The following is a 23628-nucleotide window of genomic DNA, read 5'->3' on the forward strand; positions in this document are numbered from 1 at the left end:
GCACTTCAGGATCTTGGGTGCTTGAATCCAGTGGCACAGGTCCAGGAGGCAATGGAAGGCACAAGCCATAGTGCAGTAGTTAGAGTGGTGGACCGGGACCCCCCCCCCCCAAACCCCCCCCCCCCAAAAAAACCCCTGTGTTTAAATCCTTATTCAGCCTTGAAATTCACTTGGTGACCTTGGACTAGTCACCCATTCAGTCTAAATTTATTGGGCCATTGTGAGGACAAAAGAGCCATGCACAGTGCCTTCAGCTTCTTGAAGGAAGGACAATGTATAATAAACCTTTCGCTTGACTAATTCAGCTCTGTGCAGCAGCTGTACTCTGGCAGTCTTGGCAGAGTAATATAAACAAATTGCACTCATGTATGTGTTCAGAAAAAAAATCATATGGTACAGCACTCTTGGAGCTGCACCATTTCAAAATGCAGGAGGCAAATCACAGATCTGAATGCTCTTTTATATCTTCCTCACACATACACAAGCTTTCAACAGGGTATAACATACACACACATTCACAGAAGACCATTCAAACATGTAATCTCTACCTCCATTTTGAAATGGTACAACCCCAGAAACACTGTACCACATGCCGGAATTTTTTTTAATTGCCATATGCTTTTCTTCTACTACCATATATATGAGTACAGAAATGTAGAACAACTTCACCAATAATGGCAGGCAACAGCAGCCACCTGTTTGATTCAAGTGGGTAGCCATGTTGGTCTGAAACAACAGAACAAAGTTAGAGTTCAACTTTGTTTTATTGTTGTTTAGTTTGGTTGTTTGTTTGTTGGAGACATTTGCCCCAGGATGGCATAGTAGCTTCCTTTTGATGCAAGTTAGACTACTCATTTTCAGCCTGATGCAACCTTTATTATGGAGAAAGAAATGCTGAAAAAATAGTGAGCAGAGAAACCACCAGCATTACTTTGGAATCTTGCTTAGCATGCCAAAGGTTAGCTTTGCTGTTCCAGATGGTTTATTCTTGAAAATGACTTTATGAATTTTATAACATGCTGCCAAAGCACTGTTGTAGCTGTGAATTAGTGGACTTGGTCAAAACAACAAATAAATATTTCAGACAGTTGCATATATCATTGCTTTCTCGTCCAGGAGTTGGCTGTTACATTTTGAAGCCTTTCCCGGCTTTTTTCCTTGTCCAAAGCACATATTTAAAACTGATGGAAAGGTCCGGCCCCTTCCCAGCCTAGCCAGCTTGCTGGCGATAGGCTGGGGGCCGCCTTTGCAGCCCCGGAAGGAGGAAGTGGCAGCAAGATCACCCGACATACGGGTGTTTCTGCAAGGCGCGGAGTCGGGGCTATATAAGCCCCGGCTCCCGCCTTTCCACGCAGTTTTGTTTCGGCTCTCTGGAGAGAGCCACGTCCGTCGTTGCTGCAGGGTTGTGGCCTGCAGAGCTAAGGAGCTTCGGAGGAGCAGCTGACTAGCGCGGGCGGCCTGTCTTCGCGCGGCGAGGCGCGCTTGCGGCGGCTGTTGAGAGCAGCGTGGCGAGCTTTGGCCGATCAGCTGTTTGGCGCGCTTGCGGCGGCTGTTCCGGACAGGGCGGGGAGCTTCCCTTGGATCAGCTACGTGGCGGCGTGACGCGCTTGCGGGCCGAGAAGCGCAGCGAAAGGGCAGTGGTACCTGAGGGCTCGGGGGGAGGCCGGGAGGGGCCATTTGCTGGGCCATTTCCTCCTCATTGACTTTGTTTAGCACGGCTGTGCGCGGCGGCTCCTAGTAACGGGAGCGGGGGTGGCTGGCCAATATTAGGCTGCCCTTTCCCGGGCGTTTTTCTGCCTTGAAAGGGAGCCTGGTTTCCTTTGCCGGTGAGGTTGTGAGCCACTCTTCCCTCCCCACCCTGCTTCCTTTTCCAAGGGTGGAGTGGCTGGAGGCCCTGGAGAGCCACTGCCAGTTTGAGAAGACAATACTTTGGCTTGGTCTTTACCAAACTCCCCCCCCCCCCTCTATCATCCCCTCCTTACCCTTGTGGTGGGAAGCCCAAGGGTGGTGCCTGTCCTGGGTTTGGTACCGGCTGCTTGGGTTACCTTACCGACAGGAGTGTATATATCCCCTCCCAGGGTTCGGTGGGTGGGGCCGAAAGGTGCCTTTGGGTCGTTCGTAAGCCCCAGCCTTTCTTTGTTGGTCACCGTAGAGGATGGCACCAAAAAAGGGACAGGGCAAATCTAAGGGCAAGCAGCCCGCTCGCCCACCCCGGGGGCGGGGTCAGCAAGGAGCCCCTGCCGAGGATCAGGGTCAGAGTGAGCGGGTTCGTCTCGCCATTATGAGTCAATTGGATGCCCTCGAACAGGAATGTGTTGCCAGGGGCGCACCCATTTGGGATGGCCGTCGCCGTGCCACCGGTCGGTCAGCGCGGCTGACGTTTGAATCTGAATTGCTTGCAAGGCTGTCTGCTTTACAGGGCGGGCAGTCGGAGCCCGAAGCGCCGCTGGACCCTGACCAAGAAGAGGATCCAGGTGAAGGCCCGTCGGGCACGCCATCGGGCGGGGCGTCTGGAAGCGGGGGGACGCAGCCCCCTGGAGGTTTGGGCGTTTTTCCGGGTGGCGGTGGTAAGCCCCCTACTCTGCCGGTTCAAGGTTGGCCTTGGGGTCCCGCCCAGCCAACGCCCCATTTGCCGGGGCCAAGTGGGGCGGGATGGGGGCCCGGGTGGTTTGGTGCCTGCGAACAGTTGGGCCCTGCTCAGCCATGGGCTTGGGGTTGGCATGCACCCAGTTGGTTGTCCAGTGCAGTTCCTACCCCTATTGGTCAGCAGGGGGGCGCTGGGGCACCCCCTGCGGCCCCTCCCTCACTGCCCACTCCGGGCATTTTGCCATGGGGCGACCAACAGGGGGCACAATTGCAGGGGGCAAGGCCTGTAGTTCAAGGGGGTGGGTGGTTTTATCCTCCAAACCCCTATGCAAGTATCCCCTTTCATGCTCTCCCTTACGGTGACACTTCCTTGCCTTTGGGGGAGCATTTGACGGCGGCCACCCGCGAGAAAATCCTTCGCGGGGAGTACGTCGATGTCTTTGGTCTCTTGTTTCGGGAGCTCGAGAAGAAAAGTAAGGATGAGCTCGACGACAGGGACAAGGAAAAGATAAAGCGTAGGAAGGTTGACAGGGCCTGGTCAAATTGGTTGCCCGGCTTCCTGATCTATGCCGGGGTCATCGCAAGGGCACAGCCGGCTAGGGCGGCCGCCCTCTTTCAATATATTGATATAGTCTATAGGGCTTACACGGACTTCGCCGGGGCAGCATGGCTGCAATACGACGAAGCTTTCCGGATGCGGGCCGCCGTCAACCCGGGAATGCCGTGGGACCAGATAAATCAGCAGCTGTGGTTGCAGCTGATGGCCCCGGCAAAACCGAATTCCGGGGATAGGTCAGATAGCGGCCATTTGGTGCAGAGAGCACAGCAACAGGAGGCTACCCCAGGCGCCCGCGTCTCCGCGGGCCAGCCGGATCATTCCCGGTTGTTATGCTGGGAGTTTGCCTCCAAGGGGGCCTGCCCCAGGGAGTCTTGTAAATTCCGTCATGAATGTCCGCTGTGCAGTGGGCCCCACGCGTTGTCGGCCTGCAGTAGAGCAAAGCCTGGAGCGGGCGGTAAGCGCCCCGGAGGCGGCGGCGGTTTGCAGCCGCTTGGGAAAGGGGCCCAGCCCCCTCCGCCTGCCGGCCCTCAGTAGGCTATTGGCCACACACCCCCGTACAGGGCTGATGCTGGCTATTGCGGGTCCACAGCTGCTGCTTTGGGCTGCGTGCCCTCTGCCATCCAGCATAGCGGCCGATGGCGGTCGGCGGCTTACAAGCTATGTGTGCCCCTTGGTCACCTAGCAGGCTGTTGGGTGGTTGGTTAATTTTGTGCAGGTTGCTGACTGTTGTTTGTTTTTTCAGGTGCTGTGGCTCGGGGTGAGAGAAGGCGGGTTCTCATCTGCGGGCGCAGCATGGTTTTTTGGGCTGCCCATTACGCCAGATGGGCTCCTGTGGGTACCCAGCTCGGTCTCGGTGCAGGGGCCACTGTGGAATGGCTTGCCACTGTTGTTCAAGGAGCGAGGGGCGTTGCTCCTCACATCCTGGTCGTTCACTTGGGTGGGAACGACTTGGGGTTGCTGCGTGGGAAGGCTCTGTCCCAGCAGGTGCTGGCTGACCTCCACGAAATTCGTCGCAGGTGGCCTGGGGCCACATTGGTGTGGTCGGCGATTTCGCCACGCAGGGTGTGGAGGCACGCTATTTCGCCGGGTGGAATTGAGCGGGCCAGACGTAAGGCCAATAGGGCCATTCGGAAGGCCATGGAGGGCGGACTAGGAATTTTCCTCCCTCATCCGGCCATACAGGTCAACCAAGTGGACCTGTATCGGCCGGATGGCGTTCATTTATTCATTTGGGCAACCGGGCCTTTTTAGAGGAAATCAGGCAGGGGGTGCGGCTGGCTCTGGGCCACCCGTTGGGGCGCTAATGCCTAAGCAGAGGCTTGGCATTGGCGGTGGCTGGAGGAGGTTTGGCCACTGGGTTTTCCAGGGGAGCACCTATGGCCTAGCACCGGTGGTGCGGTGGTCTGCAGGAACCGTAGATGGGCTAAACGGCTCAGTACGGTGATGCAGATCACAGGAAGCCTCACCTGGTTGGATCTTTCCATGGGGATTGATGCCAGCCCGGTTGGTGATGGCTGGAGGCCTGGCCGCTCAGTTACAACCCGATTACGGCGGGTTTGTGCTGGGGGCAGGGTGGCTCGCCCTTTGGACAAGGCGGGGTCCAGGTGTTGACCCCAGGGCTTGTCTGGTCTGGTTTCCCCCCCCCCCCTGCCAGTTATATTTGTTAAGCCTAATAAAGCGGCCCGGTTTAAAACCCAACAATTGTGTCTGCCTCTTCATTCCGACTGGGGGGGCAAGGTCCGGCCCCTTCCCAGCCTAGCCAGCTTGCTGGCGATAGGCTGGGGGCCGCCTTTGCAGCCCCGGAAGGAGGAAGTGGCAGCAAGATCACCCGACATACGGGTGTTTCTGCAAGGCGCGGAGTCGGGGCTATATAAGCCCCGGCTCCCGCCTTTCCACGCAGTTTTGTTTCGGCTCTCTGCCCGCCCACCCTTCCCATTGGCAGTACAGGTACATGCCGGTCGCCTTTTGGGGCCAGGTAGGAATTTTTTCGCTCCCGCACAATTGGCCTTCGCGGGGGTGTTTTTCGCCTACCTTGTACTGCCTAGCAGGTTAGGTTTTGTTGAGTATTAGTTCGGTCGCAGGCTGGAGGAGGTTTGGCCACTGGGTTTTCCAGGGGAGCACCTATGGCCTAGCACCGGTGGTGCGGTGGTCTGCAGGAACCGTAGATGGGCTAAACGGCTCAGTACGGTGATGCAGATCACAGGAAGCCTCACCTGGTTGGATCTTTCCATGGGGATTGATGCCAGCCCGGTTGGTGATGGCTGGAGGCCTGGCCGCTCAGTTACAACCCGATTACGGCGGGTTTGTGCTGGGGGCAGGGTGGCTCGCCCTTTGGACAAGGCGGGGTCCAGGTGTTGACCCCAGGGCTTGTCTGGTCTGGTTTCCCCCCCCCCCCCTGCCAGTTATATTTGTTAAGCCTAATAAAGCGGCCCGGTTTAAAACCCAACAATTGTGTCTGCCTCTTCATTCCGACTGGGGGGGCAAGTAAGCAGCTATCAATATTCAAGTTAACAAGCAGGTTATAGAACAGAAAACAACTATCTATAGGAAAGGGCAGCTGAATGCCATACAGGTTCTGGCAGGGGGTGGGGTGGAGCCAGCCCTCTTTAGTGGTGGGCTGTGCAGTCACCTCTTCTAGTCTTTGCTTTCATGCTCAGACAACATTGAGTGATGTGGTGCTGCTCCTTCCTCTGGGCTTTGCTTCAGGGAGTCAGTTGTGAGGGTGAAGGCCCTTTGGAGTTCAGTGGTGGCAGACTTCAATGAATGATGGTGCCACTGGGTCCGAGGCTATTGCAGCCTCCATGGAAGTAACTCATGTGTGGCTAGGGTTCTACCCCTTCCTCACTAGACTAGTTGATTCAGCCAGGGTGGGACAGCCATCCTAGGCAGGGGTTGTTTTGTAGAAAAATATATGGTGGAGCTCCTTAGCATAACTCATTAGCATATGCCACCTCCCCACCAGCCTGCTATTTCCTTCTTTGAGGAGGATGAAGGGGATGTCATTTTGGAGAGGCTTGTAGCTCTTGAGCAGCTCTCTGGTGTTATCCTTCCTGACCAGCAACCTGGCAAAGGGGAGGGTAGTAGGAAGCAGATGAGGCTTGCCACTAACACTAGGTTTCAGGCTTCTGTTTTAACCAGATTGTCACTTCTTGAGGTTAGGTCTTCCAACCCACCAAGGGGCAGTGGTGGAGGAGTTATGTCCTTGGGGACAGATGATGAAGCTGCTTGTGGCTGGCTTGGCAGGACCAGCATGCTGATTCAGAGGTGGCAACATTAGACTCAAGAGTCTTGGACTCAGCTGGTGAGTCCAGCAATGCACACTCTCCTGGGTTGGTTCAGGCTTGGGGTCCCTGGGGTCAGGGCAACTTAATCCACAGATGGCATGGGGCAGGTTTCCAGGTCAGACTTCAGCAGTGCCTATGGCACCCTGCGTGGCTGGGGTTATTTGCCTCCATGGGGTGCCGCTTATGCCTTTGTGCCTGTTAAGGCATTGCCTTTTGGGGACATGGCTTTTCCTTTGGGTGATCAACTGTTGCCAGCAACCAAGGAAGAATATGTAAAGCTAAGTACATAAATGTCTTCTCCCTTCTATATCGTAAAATCAAGAAGAAGGATAAAGAAGATTTTGAATACAATGATAAGGAGAAGTTAAGGAAGCATAAGGTTGACAGGACAGAGGCCAACTGGTTGCCTGGTTTCCTCATATTCACTGGTGTTATATCATGTTCCCAACCTTGGAGCGCTACTTGTTTGGATATTTGGATATTTTTACAAGGGGTACACGGGGTTATTGGTCCAGCCTGGCTGCAATACAATAAAGAATTTTGTATGTGGGCAGCCATGAACCCCTCCCTTCAGTGGGACCAGATTCACCCTCCACTCTGGTTGCAGGGAATCTCCCCTGCCCAACCTAATTTGGGCATGCCCAACCATTCCTGAAGTGAGCAGTGATGGAGAAGTCTGGTTTTCGGGATGTCACATATTATTTGGACCATTTCTTGTTTGTGGGTCTGGTGGGTTCTGGCCAATGTGCTACACTGCTAGTAAGCTTTCTCAGTTTGGCATCTGAACTGGGAGTTCTGCTGGCACATGAGAAAACTGAGGGTCTAGCTCAGGCTTAACCTTCTTGGGTGTCAAGTTTGATACAGTTCACAGTTGCCCCGCTTGTCTGCTAGGGTTGTGAGTCTGACTGAAGAAATATCTGTGGACTTTGGGGGTGGAGCCAGAAGCAAAGTTGTGAGGAGCACAATTGAACTCCAAAGAGGGTTCTGGCAATCACATATAAAGGGACCATACTCCTTTTAAATGCCTTCCCTTCACTGGAAATAATGGATAGGGGCATCTTCTTTTGAGGCTCATAGAATTGGACCCTCTGATACAATATTTTTGAAGTGTGGGGGGTGTTTTTAGGAGAAGCCCTAGATGCTATGCTGAAAATTTGGTGCCTCTCCCTCAAAAAACACGCCCCCCCCCCAGAGCCCCAGATACCCACAGATCAATTCTCCATTATACCCTTTGGGAATTGGTCTCCATAGGGTATAATGAAGTACCCTGCAAACATTTCCCTCCCCACTCCACTTTCTGAACCAGGTTGAGATTGTAACCTGTTTGGGAAGTATAAGAGAGTGGAAGTGATCGATTGGAAGTGCTAAGACATGCATTAAAGCTTTGAAAAAGCCCATTGGGTAAAAACGAGGCTCAGAACTCCCAGGAAGCCCATTCAGCTTGAGCTTGCATATGAAGACTTTCATTTAATTATTTCACTCCAGAGAATCTTCTGGATGGATTAAGTCTGCCTTAATTGTTTGCAGTCCACCTCATTTGAGCACATTGGTAATGTGGACGTCAAACTTGGGGGGGGGGAGGACTTACCTGTTGAACTACTTATGGACTGAGATGTTTAGTAGGCTGTGTCCTCTTCCAGCTTTGTTTCATTGATTTTCTGTGTTTAATAGTTGCACTAATAAAGAAACTAGATATTTTGCTAATTTGATGTTTTATGTCTTTATTCCTTTAAGAAATCTGTTCAGACAGTTTACACAGAAGCATTGCTTTTGATCTCCTTCCACCCAACTGGCAACCCTATGTCTGCTGATAAGGTGTTAGATTTGAAATGTAGGGTTGCCATCTTCCTTGTTAGGCGAAAAGCTACCCTGCTGAAATTTCAGCAGCTGACAGGGTATCTCAATTTTGCATGTAAGGTCATGGCCCCTGGGCAGGCCTTTTTGTAGAGGCTCTGTGATGCTATGGCTATTCTGACCTCCTTCAGCACAGGGCATGTATCACGAGCAGTATATGCACTGATCTCAGGTTTGGCAGGAGTTTTTGGAGTCTTTTAATGGCGTACTGATCTCAGGTATGGCAGGAGTTTTTGGAGTCTTTTAATGGCGTATAATTTAGGAAAGAGGATCTGAAACTTGAAGTCGAGCTTCAGGTCATGTCTGATGCTGCAGGTTCTCAGGGTTTTGAAGTCTACTTCCCTGGACATTGTGTGAGAAGAATGGCCCAAGGATTGGGTTGTAGCAGGCATAAGCAGGAATCTCACCCTCCTCAAGTTTTTCCCCATCCTGCTGACAGTTTGACTGTGGGGAACAATTTCACCAAGCATATGGTCCACTTTTGGTGTAACAACTTGGTTATGGTTAACATCATTAATTCCCTCTCATTCAAGTCTCCACAGATTATGAGGTTAGTGAGGGCCTTCACTCTGTGTTGACTCTGGCGTAACATATTGTTTTTGGCCAAACATGTACCTGGGGTGGATTATGGGATAGCTGACACTCTCTCTTAAACAGATGAAGAAGTTTCATCAGCTGGACCCAGAAGCTGACAAACATTCAGCAAGAATGCCCCCAGAGTTATGGATGATTGGAGGGTCAAAGCCTGCAGAGCAATAGGCCTAGCAATTGCCCCCAACACCAAGAGAGCATATGAGTGTGCTGTTTGGCAGTTCAAGGAGCTTAGGTCAGAGGTAGGGTACTGTGTAGTTGGCCCTTCCCAGTGGAGCACTTGCTCCATTATTGACTTGTCCTAAAAGTTAAGTGGTTGGCCGTATGGTCTATTAGGGACTGCCTTTGATGCTGGTGAGACTTCAGGTTTCCAAAAGGATACCAGCAGCATCTGATTGCAGAAGATGTTGGAAGGTAGATGGGTGAGGCAGGTCAGCAGAAGAATGTAAGGCAACCTATCTCTCCTTTGGTCCTCAAGGGATTGTGAGGGACATAGGGGGAGGTTTGTATGTCTGAATTTGAGGCCTGCTCTATTCACATGGTGGCATTAGTAGCACTCTTTGGGGTCCTCTGTGTTAGCGAGTTGGTCACACAATAGCACAATGACATGTTGGGCTATATTTTGTTAGCTAAGGATCTGAGGTTAGCCATGGGAAAGGCTTACATCATGGTTAGGCATTCTAAGATGGAACAGCATCAAAGAGGAACCATGATTACATTGGGCCCTTGCTCCAGTTAGGAGTTGTGTCCTGTTGTTGCCCTGGTGAACAATTTGCAGCTTGGAGTTCGAGTGATGGTTTCCTGTTTCATCACTTGGACAGTAGTCCTTTGATGAAGCATCAATTTGGGCAGTGACCCCTGGTGCTTTAGCTAAGCTGGGGTTGTCTGGGGTGAAGTTTGGCACTCATTCTTTTTGGATTTGGGTGGCCTCCACTACTTCACCCCTGGAGATTCAGCCCAAGATTCAGCAGCTGGATAGGTAGTGTTCATCTGCTTATAAGCCCTATGTTCAGCTTCTCATTGGTCCATGAGTTGTTGCTTCATGGTTAATTGTTGTTGTTGTTTAGGTGCTATTGTTTCTGGCAAGAGGACATGAGTTCTCATCTGTAGGCACAGTTTTTTTTTTTTTTCAGGCAGCTCACTGGGCTTGAAGAACTTTTGTCGGCTCTCAGCTGGAACTTAGCCAGTGAGCTGCTGTTGAGTGGAGGGGGTGCCAGGGACTCAATGGCTGGGCCTTGTGCTGTTGCTGCTTAAGGGAATCAGGGTCTTCTTCCCCAGATGTTGGTTATTTACGTGGGGATAGTTAATGGGAAGGCCCTGGTGTTTAGAGCTCAGGAGGAACTGCAGGCTATAAGGAACAAATGGCCTGGGGTCTTTGTAGTTTGGTCTGCCATAATACCACACCTAGTTTGGTGAGGTGTGTGGGGCCCTAGGAGAAATTATAGAGCCCATCTTAAGGCTAACAGGGAAATTAGAAAGGTCTTGTTTGTGGGGTTGGACCACTATTTGCCTCACCTGTGCATTCGGCCTGAGTTTACACCTCCGCAAAGGTGATGGTGTCCATCTCTCTGAGAAGGGTAATAACATTTTATGGCAAGTGCTGTGGGTAGTGTTAGGCCTTCCAGTGGTTGCCAGGGCCTAAGCTGAGGCTTGGCCTGGTTGGCGGCAGGATTGTGTTGGGTGATTGATATGTGGCTAGGAAAGCACCATTTACCAACCCCACTTTCGAAGCTAGGGGTCTGTCAGGATCAGCCCTTGAGTTGTGCTACCCAGAGTGAGGAATGCAGGCAGCCTGGATAGATCTTCCATTTAAGTTATGTGGCTTGGTGGATGGATCTCTATGGCATGGCTCCCTTTCTGTGCCAGCTGGATGAAAGCCATGTCAAGTTGGCTCAAACCAGGGACAGGGTGGCTTGTGTATTGTATGGCAGGGGAGGGGTCCTAAGTGAATGCTTGTACATTGAAAGCTAAGCAAATGTGTGTTGTGTTTGCAATTATTATTACAAGTGTGTGTGGGGGGAGGAGTCTTCAAAACCCTTTCATTTGTGTGTGTGTGTGTTTTTAGCCTCCTTATTTTAAATGCTGTAAAGTCCATATTACCAAGGCATGGAAGGCAACAATCATCTTCTGGGGGCAGTAGAAATGCTGTGGTGCTGTCATTTCCCATACCATTGCTAACACAATGTACAAGCATGTTCCCAGACAAAACACCATCCAATTCGAGTTTTCCATGTCAAAGGGCATTTATTTATTTAATATCCCACCTTTCTCCTCAGTATGGACTCACAGGTGCTTCCTTATCTTCGTGTTATGGTCACATGAGGTAGGTGCAGGTGGTTGTTACAAGTTCAGCCAGCAAGCATCCATCACAGAGTGGAGATTTGAACCTGAGATGTGCAGCAAGTAAAAATTTTAAGTCATGCCAAGGTGCTAAAAATGCCTGCTGCAAATATAATTTGTATAAGGACAATACTTTTTTTTTTTTTGCCAGGGAGAAGGACGGGGGGCACATGCTGTGTGAAGAATGTAAATTGTACAGAAAGGTTTTGTGGAGGCAGTCTCCATGTGCCTGAAGCAGAATAAGAGTCAAAAATAAACTTGAGAAAGTGTATGGAAATTTAAATTATTCTTAATAAGAGTTTGTTGTTTTAAACTCTGTCTTCTCATGTAAACAAATAACTGGGAATTAGTTACAAAATATTCCAGCAATGCACGGAGGGATAAGTAAAAATAACATTTTTACTCTACAGAAACACAACTTTACCCAAATCAGTCCTCATGCCAGACTAGTCTTGTAAGAGCTTTCCCTACATATGTCTAGCCAGAACACACCTAGGGGCAAAAAGGAACCTTTAAGTCTGTTGTAAACAACTCCTGGTTTGACACAAGAGAACTCAGACAAATTAAAGATGGAAGGGAGACGAGGAAGGTACACCAGCAAGTAACTGTCTTACCATAAACAAGACATAAAATAAAACAATGAGGACTCAGTAAGAAAAAGAAATAAAAGGGCAAGCAATTATATAATGAAAAATAACACAAATCAATTTGCAAACAACTAACCTACTTTAACCTAGACACTCAATTAAATTCATGTTTACTCCTTGTTATGTTAGTTTTACTTAGAGCAAACCAACCCAGAGAATGGAGTTAAGTAAGGAGGTTGCCCAAACTAGGACTGAAAGTGTAGGGTGATAAACAAGAATCGAACTTAGGAGAGGAGTTCCTAAGCAAGATGCAATGGGGAAAGACAGGCAAATATTTAGGGAAACCAGTCCTGAATGGGGAATGGAGAAATGAAGATAAAAGGGCAAAGAATACATAAAGGATTAATTAATAGGACAGAAGTCATCTGTTTTGAAGAGCAAGGGTCCAGTGAGTTAATGCTCATAATGATGGAGGATTGTTTTAGAGAGGAATCTACTGCAAATATTGAGAACTTGTAGTGAGCCTCTTATGTACCTGTATTTACCAGGGTGCCAGTAGAGAAGGTCTGCTATTAGCCTATTGGGGTACAGAACTAGGATCTGCAGTGCCATTGGACTAAAACTTCAGGTTTACCAATTTGATTAGTACATTTTTTTTTAAAAAAATGTAAGGTTTAAGGTTTATTGGATTTATATCCTGCCCTCCCCGCCGAAGCAGGCTCATAGAAAATTGTGAGCTTATTGGTGCAAATTTAGGATCTCAGCTATGATAATCCTTCTATGGCATAAGGGTTCTTAGAAAATGCATAAGAAACTCTTTGATAGGTAAGAATGATGACATGGATCTGCTGATAGTAGCCAGTAGATGAGCAAATGGTCCTTTCTGAGCTTATGGTTATATCATCCTGGAATTGCATTTGCAAAGGAAATATAACTTTAATTATTTGTGCTCCAAATCTGGTTTGTAGTTTATACATACATTCTTGGTATGTCTGGGATGCCAAGCTACTCCATAGCAGGTCATGTCTTGAGAGACCTTCCTTAAATGTGAAAACAGATGTGTTTCCCCTTCCTCCTGACATCTTAAGGCCAGGAGTTCCTGGAGTATATTTTCTGCACTCATGACATCTTAAAGCGTAGAGATCTTTGATTATTTTTTCCATTTATGTGACATCTTAAATCCATTAGATTTTGGGGTTGTCTTCCCATACCTCTGGTCTTAATGCAAGCCAAAGGCTCTTGGAGGTACACACTTTTATTGGTCTCAGTGGGGCTAGCAGGCTATGCAACAGACATAAGTAAAAGGGTGTGGAGCAACTGCACAGTAACTACAGAATATTACCAAACTAGTCATGGTCATCGATATTGCAGCACTTCAGTACATATGTAAGGAGCAAACTCCCCATCACATGCTAAGCTGATTTTCTGCATTTATTGGAACCCTGTCCTACTTTGGGACAAGAGAGGGTAGAGGAGCCCTCTGTGGATTCCAATAGATGTATTGTTGTTTTTAAAGTTCATGCCAGTCTTTTGTAGGTGTGATGTTATGTCATTTTGGGGTTGGGACTAGGGTTGCCAACTCAGGACTGGGAAATACCTGGAGATTTTGGAGGTAGAGCCTGGGGAGGGCAGGGTTTGAGGAAAGGAGAGACCTTCGCAGGGTGCAATCTATAGAGTCCATCCTCCAAAGTAGCCTTTTTCTCCAGGGGAATTGATCTTGGTCATCTGGAGATCAACTGTAATAGCCAGAGATCTTCAGGTACCACCTGGAGGATGATAACTCTTGTTGAGACTGTGAGGCATTTGACTAACTTTCATACAGTCCTTACATACCCCCCACCATTGCCCATTCGTGAGGCAGAATCTCATCAGCATATAGACGATGCTGTGGCAGCCACATATCAATACAACATTTCACTATGCTAGAATAACTTCTTATCTAAGGCAGTAATTATTGGGATATTTGGTTAATATAGCAAAGTTTTGTCCAGTCATAGAAACATAATACTGAGTGTAGTATAAAACTCCCAAGAAGTATATTGCAAAAAAGGTAAACTTTACATTTGTTCAAGTAGATCCAGTTCACATTGAGATTGTAGTCAAAAGAAGAGAAAGAAGCCTAATTTAAAGAGTACTTTCCTTATCACAAATGACTAGCTTGTCTGGCACCATGTGTGTGGGAGTATAAGAACATTGTCTCTACAGGAGAGACCTATATTAACAATGTCCCATCCCCGCACATGTCCAGGCATACTAAGTTGCTCGTGCCAACAGTTGTGTGGATAAAAAGAAGAAAACGTGAATAATGTGTTTTGGTTCACATTTCAGGTCGCAGTCAAAAGGAGAGAAAGTAGCCTAATCTAAATAGTGCTTTCCCTATCACAAATGGCCAGCTTGTCCAGTATCATGTGTGTGGGAGCATGAGGGTACTATCTCTATAGAAGAGACCTATAGAGATGTATGTCTCCATGAAAGGCCATGTGAACCAAGTGAGAGAACCAAGCAAAGGAAGGCATCTCATTCAAGTGACTTAGAGTGATGTAGCACCCAAGGATGTCTATAATGCAAAGGAACACAGATTAAGTAATTTAATATTAAGATATAAGTACACAGAAAAAAATATGTTTTTAACAAGGAATTCCAGTATAGTCACATTACTATTAATACACAGTTTTCTTGCATGTGTGCAAAAATAGTTTACAGCTTTCACTTCATGGAATGTCAAAGCACATCCTTGGGGATATAACTCATACAGGGTTACCGAATGAGTTCATGACTGCATTGATTTTGCTTTTAATCTGTTTATGCTTTTTTGTCCATTAGTCTATCAGAGACTGCATTAAAATCTCCTATTAAACAATATTCAATATTCCACATATTCCAAATTTGATAGTTCAAGATGTAAGTCTTGAAAAAATTTCTCTTGTTGATCATTTGAGGCATAAATATTTGCCAGTAGAATTTTTTTATTGTCCACTGTAATTTCCACTAATAGAATTCTTCCATCTTCAGAGGCGTACTGCAATTGTGGGTTGAATTTATCCTAAATATATATTGTCACTCCCCTTTTCGTTTTATTCAAGTCTCTTGCTGTAAATAAGCTACTAAGTTTCTTATTTTTCAGAAGATGTTGGTCTTTAGTTAAAATATGGGTTTCTTGCAAGCAAATTATGTCCATTTCCAATTTTGTTAATTATCTGAAAGTCTTCCTCTTTTTGGCAGGAGAGTTAAGTCCATTCACATTAATAGAAACTATTGAAGCCATTATGGATTTTTCTTATCACTATCTTTTTTATCTTTTTTAGTCTGCTGTCTTGTCGGATATCTCCGTGGTTCATTTGGATTCCCTTCACCAGAGCTTTCTTCCTCCTCTTCATCATCCTTCTTTTCCTTGTCCCCTTTTTCCTTCACTCTACCCAGAAAATTCTGAGCTTTGAAAATGGAGTTTATTCTGCACCTATTCTTCTGGTAAGCAAAAAAGAAGGCTTTCCAGCATTAGCCATGTAAAGGGTATTTCTCTTTCTCTCAGGAAATCTGTTAAAGCTTGGTATTCTCTCCTCTTTTGTCTCTCCGGCCAAGGTACCTCTCTTAAAATTTTCACCATATTTCCAGCTATCCTCATAGGTTTATCTCTTGCTTGCTTCAAAATATCATCTCTGGTCCTCTTTGTTGTAAGCTTCAAGTGGACTTCGTTGGGTAGTTCCATCTTGTAAAACTTGATGGCACTCGTATAACTTGATCAAACTCTTCTTCCATCCTTTGAGGAGTCACCTGTAGAATTTCAGCCAAGGCTTCACTTAATATTTTCTGCAAATCTTCAGTTTTCTGTACTGATATGTTTTGAAACCTCAACATATAGGCAGCTCTATTTCCAACTGCAAGAGTCTGGGATCATGTATGTTCTGTTCTTTTGCCAGTTGTTCCATCCTTTGTGTATTATCTGTCACCTGGGCATCTAATACTTTTAAGGCTTTATTGGTCTCTGCTATCTGTTTGCTGTTCTCCAAATGATCTCTGCCATCTGTTCAACAATATGATCAACTGTACTAGTCAACTGTGCTATGGCAGTCAGTAAAGTATTTTGCATCTCTTTCATATCTCCCTGCATGGTCATAACTTTCCCTGGCCCAGATGTGGAGCTGGGAGAAGATGTTGGTGGTTTTCCTTCTTGATTTTTTTTACTGTTTCTTTAAAACCAATTGCAGTTTTATTTTCCATTCTTATTAAAATAAATATACTCACAGGTCTGTATGATGCCTCTTCAGCATTTGTTTTGGAACTCAGTATTCCTGTTTATAACAGATAAGCTAATCTCTGCCAGGCAATGCTGTTATGATGGAATGGTTTTAAAAGGAAAACAGCCTTCTAGCATCTATCAACATTTTGTCATACCCAAAACAATAGTAAAACTAATGATAAAGACTTTTTAGTAAAACACAGTTAATACCACGTAGCCAATTCACTACAATAAAAACAATTCACTATAGCAAGTCCTCTGCCAATGATAGTTCAATTGAAATCCAAGTCACTACGGGATCTTCCAACTGCTTCAAGGTATAAATTTGTAATCCAGGCCTGAATGCCCTATTTGTAATCCAAAAGTGAGATCAAAAATTAAAAATTAAACAAATAACCCAAGAGAAAAATAAAAAACACAAGTTGTACCAGGCACTCCCAAAGAAAAAAAATAGTAAAAATAAGGAAGACTCCAAATTTAATAAGCAAAGAGAGGAAGAGTGAAAAAATAAATACAAAGCCAAAAATATTCAAACCATATCAAAAATATTCAAACCATGAATAAAAGAAAAAAAAGAAGAAGCAAAATTAAAGGGTTCTATACATAACATCCAGCATCAAAGAATTATAATCCACTTTAGAAATTGGCACAAATATTCTTCTTTCAACCAAGAATCCTGTTATGCTTTATGGGTCAATATACAATGCCCACTAGAATTTAAAAGTCAAGTTGGAGCTCATATAAATTTATTCAGAGCACTTCAGTCTAAGCTTCAAATTGCTTCTTAAGCTAGCTGTCCTTCACATCCATATATGCTTAGAAACAACTTTCCCAAAGTCAGATCTTTTTTCCCCAGAAGGAAGTTTAAAACAAATCAATTAAATTCAGCCATCAAGTCTCTTCTGTGTTTAAGAATTGGTGTGATTCTTCTCTTGCAGGTATTATAGGCATCACCAGGATAGGCAGAAACTTTTAGAAGCCTTGAAAGAGGAGAAAGAGTCCCCCCCCTTCTCTATCTTTTGCCTCTACTTGAATTCCGCTTCAGCCCCAGTTCTCCATTTTCCTGCTTGTCAAAAACCATGCCTTAGAAATCAATAATAAGAAGAAAGAACACTTGCAGTCATAATAGAAAAGATGCAACTTGTCTTGCTACTGCAGAGTCGCTTAAGTCAGAAAAGGGAAAGGAAGAAGCCGGCACTCGACCCTTGATTTAAAAATTGCAATCTGAACAGCGAGGCTTGGAGCGAGCTGGGATCGGGGGGCAGCCACCTCCACTGTCTCCGCCATTCAACTGCTCGAGCTCCCTGCCTTCCAGGACCCTTCCTGGGTCCCAGAGTCAAGTCACCCCTCATGGGGGACCCCTCAACAGTCCGATTTAGAAGCAACTCTAGACGCACCGGTCTGAGCCGCTCCTAAAGACATGTCGCCGAAACTGGAAGTCCTCTTTTCACAACTTCTTTGGCAAGTAGCTGCAGTCTTTTCTTTCAAATTCTGTGACCCATCAACAACTTCTAAGGCTGCTGTTATGCTTATTTTCCATACTATCCACATGATTATTACCTTGGTTTCCAAAGGAACAATATAGGTAACACTAATTTCAAATGAGTGCAACATCATAATAATTTAACAGGAAATTATTTAAAATATATAAATAAAATATAAATTATTGCACAAGGGATATGCTAATCTGTCCATATCTTGTCAGATATACATGGTACAAACAGTAAACAAAGGTGGTCACTAGCAACTTGTATTTTGGAGAACAATGTTTTGCTAAATAAAGTCCATGATAGAATTGGCTGGTACCCAGTGCTTTGACACAAGCCAACTCTAATTATGCTAATAGCTCCTTCCCAAAATATGAATACATGATCTAGGGCCTATGGTTGTTTGTTTAAGGAGCAGTTTCCAGTGATCTCTCCTTCCATTATGTATGTTCTCATTGTGAACGTATTTTCAATAACAGCAGGAAGGAGGCATTTAATCATAAACAATGATAATTTGTGACAATGTGGGATTTTCAAGGGGGGGAGTTAAAGTGACATATGGAAAACTGGTCCAACCCACAAAGCAGATACATTACAGAGGTGAGACTGCTATATATGATGATGATGATATTGGATCTATATCCCGCCATCCCTTCCAAATCTCAGAGTCCTAGAGCGGCTCACAATCTTCTTTATCGTCCTCCGCCACAACAGATACCCTGTGAGGTGGGTGGAGCTGAGAGAACTCTCACAGTAGCTGCCCTTTCAAGGACAACCTCTGCCAGAGTTATGGCTGATCCCAGGCCATTCCAGCAGCTGCAAGTGGAGGAGTGGGGAATCAAACCCGGTTCTCCCAGATAAGAGTCCACACACTTAACCACTACACCAAACTGGCTCTCATCTTTTCATTTCATAGCTTTTCATTTCATATACTTTTCATTTCATAGCTTGATTACATTTTGGGGATTTTTTGTTTGTTTTTCTAGGACAAATGTCACTTTAGGACATCAAGTCTTTAAATTAGTGGTACTTGCTTAAGTAGTATCACTCCTGTCAGCAAAATCTGAAGCCTTTCTTAAACCTAAAGGGACTTCCTCCAATGGAAATAGACATTTCCTTAGGCTTAAATCTTTGCTGACATCAAAATCATCATCATTCCAACCACATGGGAATGGGACCAATTTTGGAGACTGTGCATCTCGTGCAATTTGTTTCAAACATCTCGTGCAATTTGTTTCAAACATCTTTGTTTTAATGGGTTTTAACTATTTATTAATTTATGTACTGTAAGGTTCTGCCAGTTATCCACTCCACAAATCCATGCTCATGTGAATATGGATAGGACTTATTAAAGTCAGAGTTAACCTTCTGCTAAGCCATTGCCAGAAATGATCTGATAGGCAAAGTGGTTACAATTGTACACAGAAAAAAGTGTGGGCTAACATTATCCTCACGTCTTTGGTCCATTGGTTCCCATAGAAGTTGGTACTTCAAGGCGCAAGTCATCTTCACTGGCTTCCCACCTCCAAGGTTACAGTTGCATTCTCAGGCCAAACAGGCCTGTTACTATAACAACTAGATAAGGAAGCTTGTTACAGCAATGATATATGTATAACAAGGTCTTCTGTCCTCCATTCCTCTCCTGTACCCACTTAACAAGGCATGGTTATGTGCAAGCGAAAAACAAAACTTAACATAGTTCAGAAGAAAGAAAGAACGGCAGGCTCAACCTGACAGTTAGTGCCAAGTGGCTTAACTGTTTGTCTGTAATCCACCATAGACCCACTTGCAGGGAGGGCAGAATATAAATTTGAAAAAATAAAAAAAAATTAAAAAGTTAATGATATCATATTATGGACTCAATCCTATGCACACTTATTTGTGAGTAAACTCCAATAAGGACAGGACAGGAAAGGAAAGGAAAGGAAAGGAAAGGAAAGGAAAGGAAAGGAAAGGAAAGGAAAGGAAAGGAAAGGAAAGGAAAGGAAAGGAAAGGAAAGGAAAGGAAAGGTCCCCTGTGCAAGCACCAGTCATTTCCGACTCTGGGGTGACGTTGCTTTCACGTTTTCATGGCAAACTTTTTACAGGGTGGTTTGCCATTGCCTTCCCCAGTCTTTTACACTCCCCCCCCCTCCAGCAAGCTGGGTATTCATTTTACTAACCTCGGAAGGATGGAAGGCTGAGTCAACCTTGGGCCGGCTACTTGAATCCAGCTTCCACCAGAATCAAACTCAGGTCGTGAGCAGAGAGTTCAGACCACAGTACTGCAGTACTGCTGCTTTACCACTCTGCGCCACAGGCCGCTTCTAAGGACTGGATACAGTAAATGTCCAGAATTCAAAAGACTATCAATAGTGTTCTGCATGCAGTCTGTTATTCTTCTCTCTCCCTCCCCTCCCTCATACAGGCCCTTGTACCATCCAGAGGGGTACAAAGGAGTTCAGCTGCCTCATGTGCAAGTCAAATTGCTAATTTGCACTAGTCCACTAAACAGATTACTTCAAAAGCTTACAGCTGGATATAAAAACAACAATATTAGTAGTTTCTCTTAGTGGAGATAGATTTGTACTAGGTGCAACCAATATGAATCTAATGCAATAAGATTTTTTCTAATAATATTACATGAAAAACACAATGTGTGATTGCATCCACAGATATAGTCTGCAATCCTGGATAACAAGGGGAAAGTATAATCAAAGGGGTTTAGCAAATTTCCATGTCATTGATTCCCTAGCTGAATGGCTTATCTGTGTTTCCACTTAAAACTTACTTGGATTCTTGTTCACAATAAAAACTTGTATAACATAGTTGGATGCAGGGAAGTGTTATTGTCCCAATACATTCTTTGGCTAACTATATAGAAATATCCCAGATTAAGTTGCTATTATAGAAAGAATTCCTACAAAATATTCTTTTCTTAATTAGAACCAGTTTATGTTCTACTTATCTACCAATCAGACACATAAACTCCATTTTTAAAATGTGATCACACATTATTAAAATGGATCACACCTCACTTCGCAGCAGAAGTTCAACTTTAATACAGTGAAGACTTGCAGAGCAATAGCTAAAACGTAACATATGACATCTTGTTGGTATAGTAACTTAAACGTTGTAGTAGATGAATATGTTCCTCATCTATCCCTCTGGAAGAAAACTCTTTAGAACAGAACTCTGTTTCTTTACCTTGTCTAATCTTTACTGTTTTTCTGTAGCTGATAATCAAGATTTGATACAAAAGATTTCAGTGAACCTTTCATTATTGCAAAAATGTATTTTTGCTATCAAATTGCAGATAGGGTTTTCAAGGCAAGAGACACTCAAAGGTGGTTTGCCATTGCCTGTCTCTGTTTAGTGACCCTGGACTTTCTTGGTGGTCTCCCATCCGAATACTAATCAGGGCTGACTCCTGCTTAGCTTCCAAAGTCTTTTCTCTCCCTTTCTCTCCAGCAGTAAACTGCTGGGACTATCTCTGATATCTTTGCTGAGAACAACCCTGTCATTAATAACTGGAATGAGGCTGCTCTTGGTGAAGAGACTGATGTCCTTCCAATTGTGGACAGGGAAAAGCAGGGGAAGTAATTGCCTGAGCTCCTAGCCTGCTTGGATTGTTGTTGTCTCCTCCCCCTCCCTCTGGCCATAATCAAAGGGATTCATTCCAGTTATTAGGGCCATGGTTGTGCCTGCCAAAGGCACTGAATATAGCCTCTTCTGATTATAGCAGGACGGAGGAAGAGGAGGAGGAGGCTGCCTGGGTCCACGACAGACTGCAGAGGAGTCACAGTCCATTTTGGAGCCACAGCAGTAACTCCTTTTACTCCTGTCATTGCCAGCCTGCAAGATGGATGATAGAGGACCTTTGTGGCCTATTGTGGAGACAGAAAGAATTAAAACCTACCCCCCCCCCCACACACACACACTCCTACCAGTGCCAGGCTCACAAGACAGGCTGCAGAGCACTTTCCCTGGAGTTCATATGTGGCATGGGAGCTGTGCCCCCTAAACCCCTGCTGCAGTTGGGATCCAAGACCTGATGGTGGGAAGCTGTGCCTACTTACAGTAAAAAATGTTGAGCCTAGGTTTGCCTCCAGAGCTCTGAAGATCTCTCCGAATTACAACTGAGCTCCAGGCTACAGAGAACAGTTTCCCTGGATAAAAATGGCTGCTTTGGAGTATAGCATTATATGGTGCTCATGTCTCTCCTCCTCAAACCACAACTTTCCAGGCTCTATCCCTAAATGTCCTGCAATTTTCCAACCCAGGATGAGTCCAGACAAGTATTTTGAGCTGGCACACAGATGGGATACAGGTGGACCAAAAAAGCACAACCAAATGCTCACATCTACTGCTTGCCTCGCTCCTGGCCCCAACCCATCCGAGGGCCATCCCATAGTCATGCTTTTTGTGGTGCGAGTGGGACAGCCCAGGGGCGGGAGCAGGATGGAAGGCAGATGCACATGTTTGGTCATGCTTTATTGGTCTGCCCACATCCCATCCATGGGCTGGTTCAAAATGCCAGTCTGGACTCAGCCCCAGAGTTGTAAACCTTAATTGAGCCAGCCCTGCTGAATGGGGATGTGAATAGCAGCACTGATTCTCTTTGTCTTTGAGGGGTGTTGTTTTTTTTTTGGGGGGGGGGTATTGTATTTTATATTTTTTCCTAATCATTCTATTTTGTAGAGGATTTTTTAAAAAGAAAACCACAATGGAACCTATTGTCAAGGGAAGGAATTGCATTGTGAAATAAAGGAAAAACCATGGGCGTTTTCGCACTGACCTTCAAGTGGCGCGACGACCCTCTTCACACCGGAGGATCTGCGCGGATTTCACACAAGAAGCGCTGGCGCACCCAAAAGAGCCGGCGACTTCCGTCGCGAAACCCGCTCAAACATTTTCCTGCTTCTTGGCGGTTTCCGTTTGAGCGGGTTTCGCGACGGAAGTCGCTGGCTCTTTTGGGTGCGCCGGCGCTTCTTGTGCGAAATCCGCGCAGATCCTCCGGTGTGAAGAGGGTCGTCACGCCACTTGAAGGTCAGTGCGAAAACGCCCCATGTAAAAAGGATAATTCATTGGATGGATCTGAAATAAATACCTTATACCAGAGGTGGCCAATGGTAGCTCTCCAGATGTTTTTGCCTACAACAACCATCAGCCCCAGCCAGCATGGCCAATGGCTGGGGCTGATGGGAGTTGTAGGCAAAAAACATCTGGAGAGCTACCGTTGGCTACCCCTGCCTTATACAAATGCTAATTGATCCTTAGTATGAATAGAATATCTTGTGTTAATTTCTGTAGTATTGAAGAGCATACAGGTCTACACTTTATCATTTTTTCCCTTAGAAACCAATACTAGTCACAGGACATAACATCCTACAAATAGATGGGTGAGGAAAAGTGCACAGCTTGGTTGCTGATGTAACTGTGACAGAAATGGCAGCTGTGTGTTAAACCCCAACAGGATAATGCAGCAATCCTGGAAACCTTCTCCAAATCTGTTATTCTGGCTGCAGCTGCTGCTAATATATTATCTCTGCCAGCCACAATGATTTAATCTTTCAATATCGAGTAAACGGGAACAGAAATGTTAATCAACAGTAGTTCATTGTAGTTCATAATAGCAGACCACTAGAAAGAACTCATGGGAAAACTGTAGAAGGGGTACATGTGGGGGTACAGGCTTCTCTTATGTTCTTATAAGGGTGATTAACATGTGGAATTCACTGCTACAGGAGGTGGTGGCGGCCACAAGTATAGCCACCTTCAAGAGGGGTTTAGATAAAAATATGGAGCACAGGTCCATCAGTGGCTATTAGCCACAGTGTATGTGTGTATATAAAATTTTTTGCCACTGTGTGACACAGAGTGTTGGACTTGATGGGCCGTTGGCCTGATCCAACATGGCTTCTCTTATGTTCTTATGTTCTTACAGGCATCTCTGATGAGGGAAATTGTGCATATTCATAACAAAGGATGTACCATTTTGGCTACTTCATGTGCATTCACATATCTAATATGTGCTAGATTTTATTTCTACCAGGGCCAGCCCTAGACTGTCTGGCACCCTAGGCTAGGCTAACTTTTGGCATCCCCCTGCAATGATAACATC

The 23628-nt window shown here is 45.7% G+C and overlaps 1 protein-coding gene across 1 annotated transcript in view; it reads left to right on the top strand.

Moving 5' to 3' along the window:
- The first annotated feature begins 2281 nt into the window (after window positions 1-2281).
- The window catches only part of TRIM42 (tripartite motif containing 42), a 41453-nt gene continuing 20106 nt past the window's right edge, over window positions 2282-23628 (top strand). The window contains exon 1 of the mRNA XM_060242693.1: window positions 2282-2567. Coding sequence (XP_060098676.1) covers window positions 2282-2567 — 286 coding nt within the window. The remainder of the gene's footprint in view (window positions 2568-23628) is intronic.

The sequence above is a fragment of the Heteronotia binoei genome, chromosome 6 (genome assembly GCF_032191835.1).
Source record: "Heteronotia binoei isolate CCM8104 ecotype False Entrance Well chromosome 6, APGP_CSIRO_Hbin_v1, whole genome shotgun sequence".
Taxonomy (NCBI): Eukaryota; Metazoa; Chordata; class Lepidosauria; order Squamata; family Gekkonidae; genus Heteronotia; species Heteronotia binoei.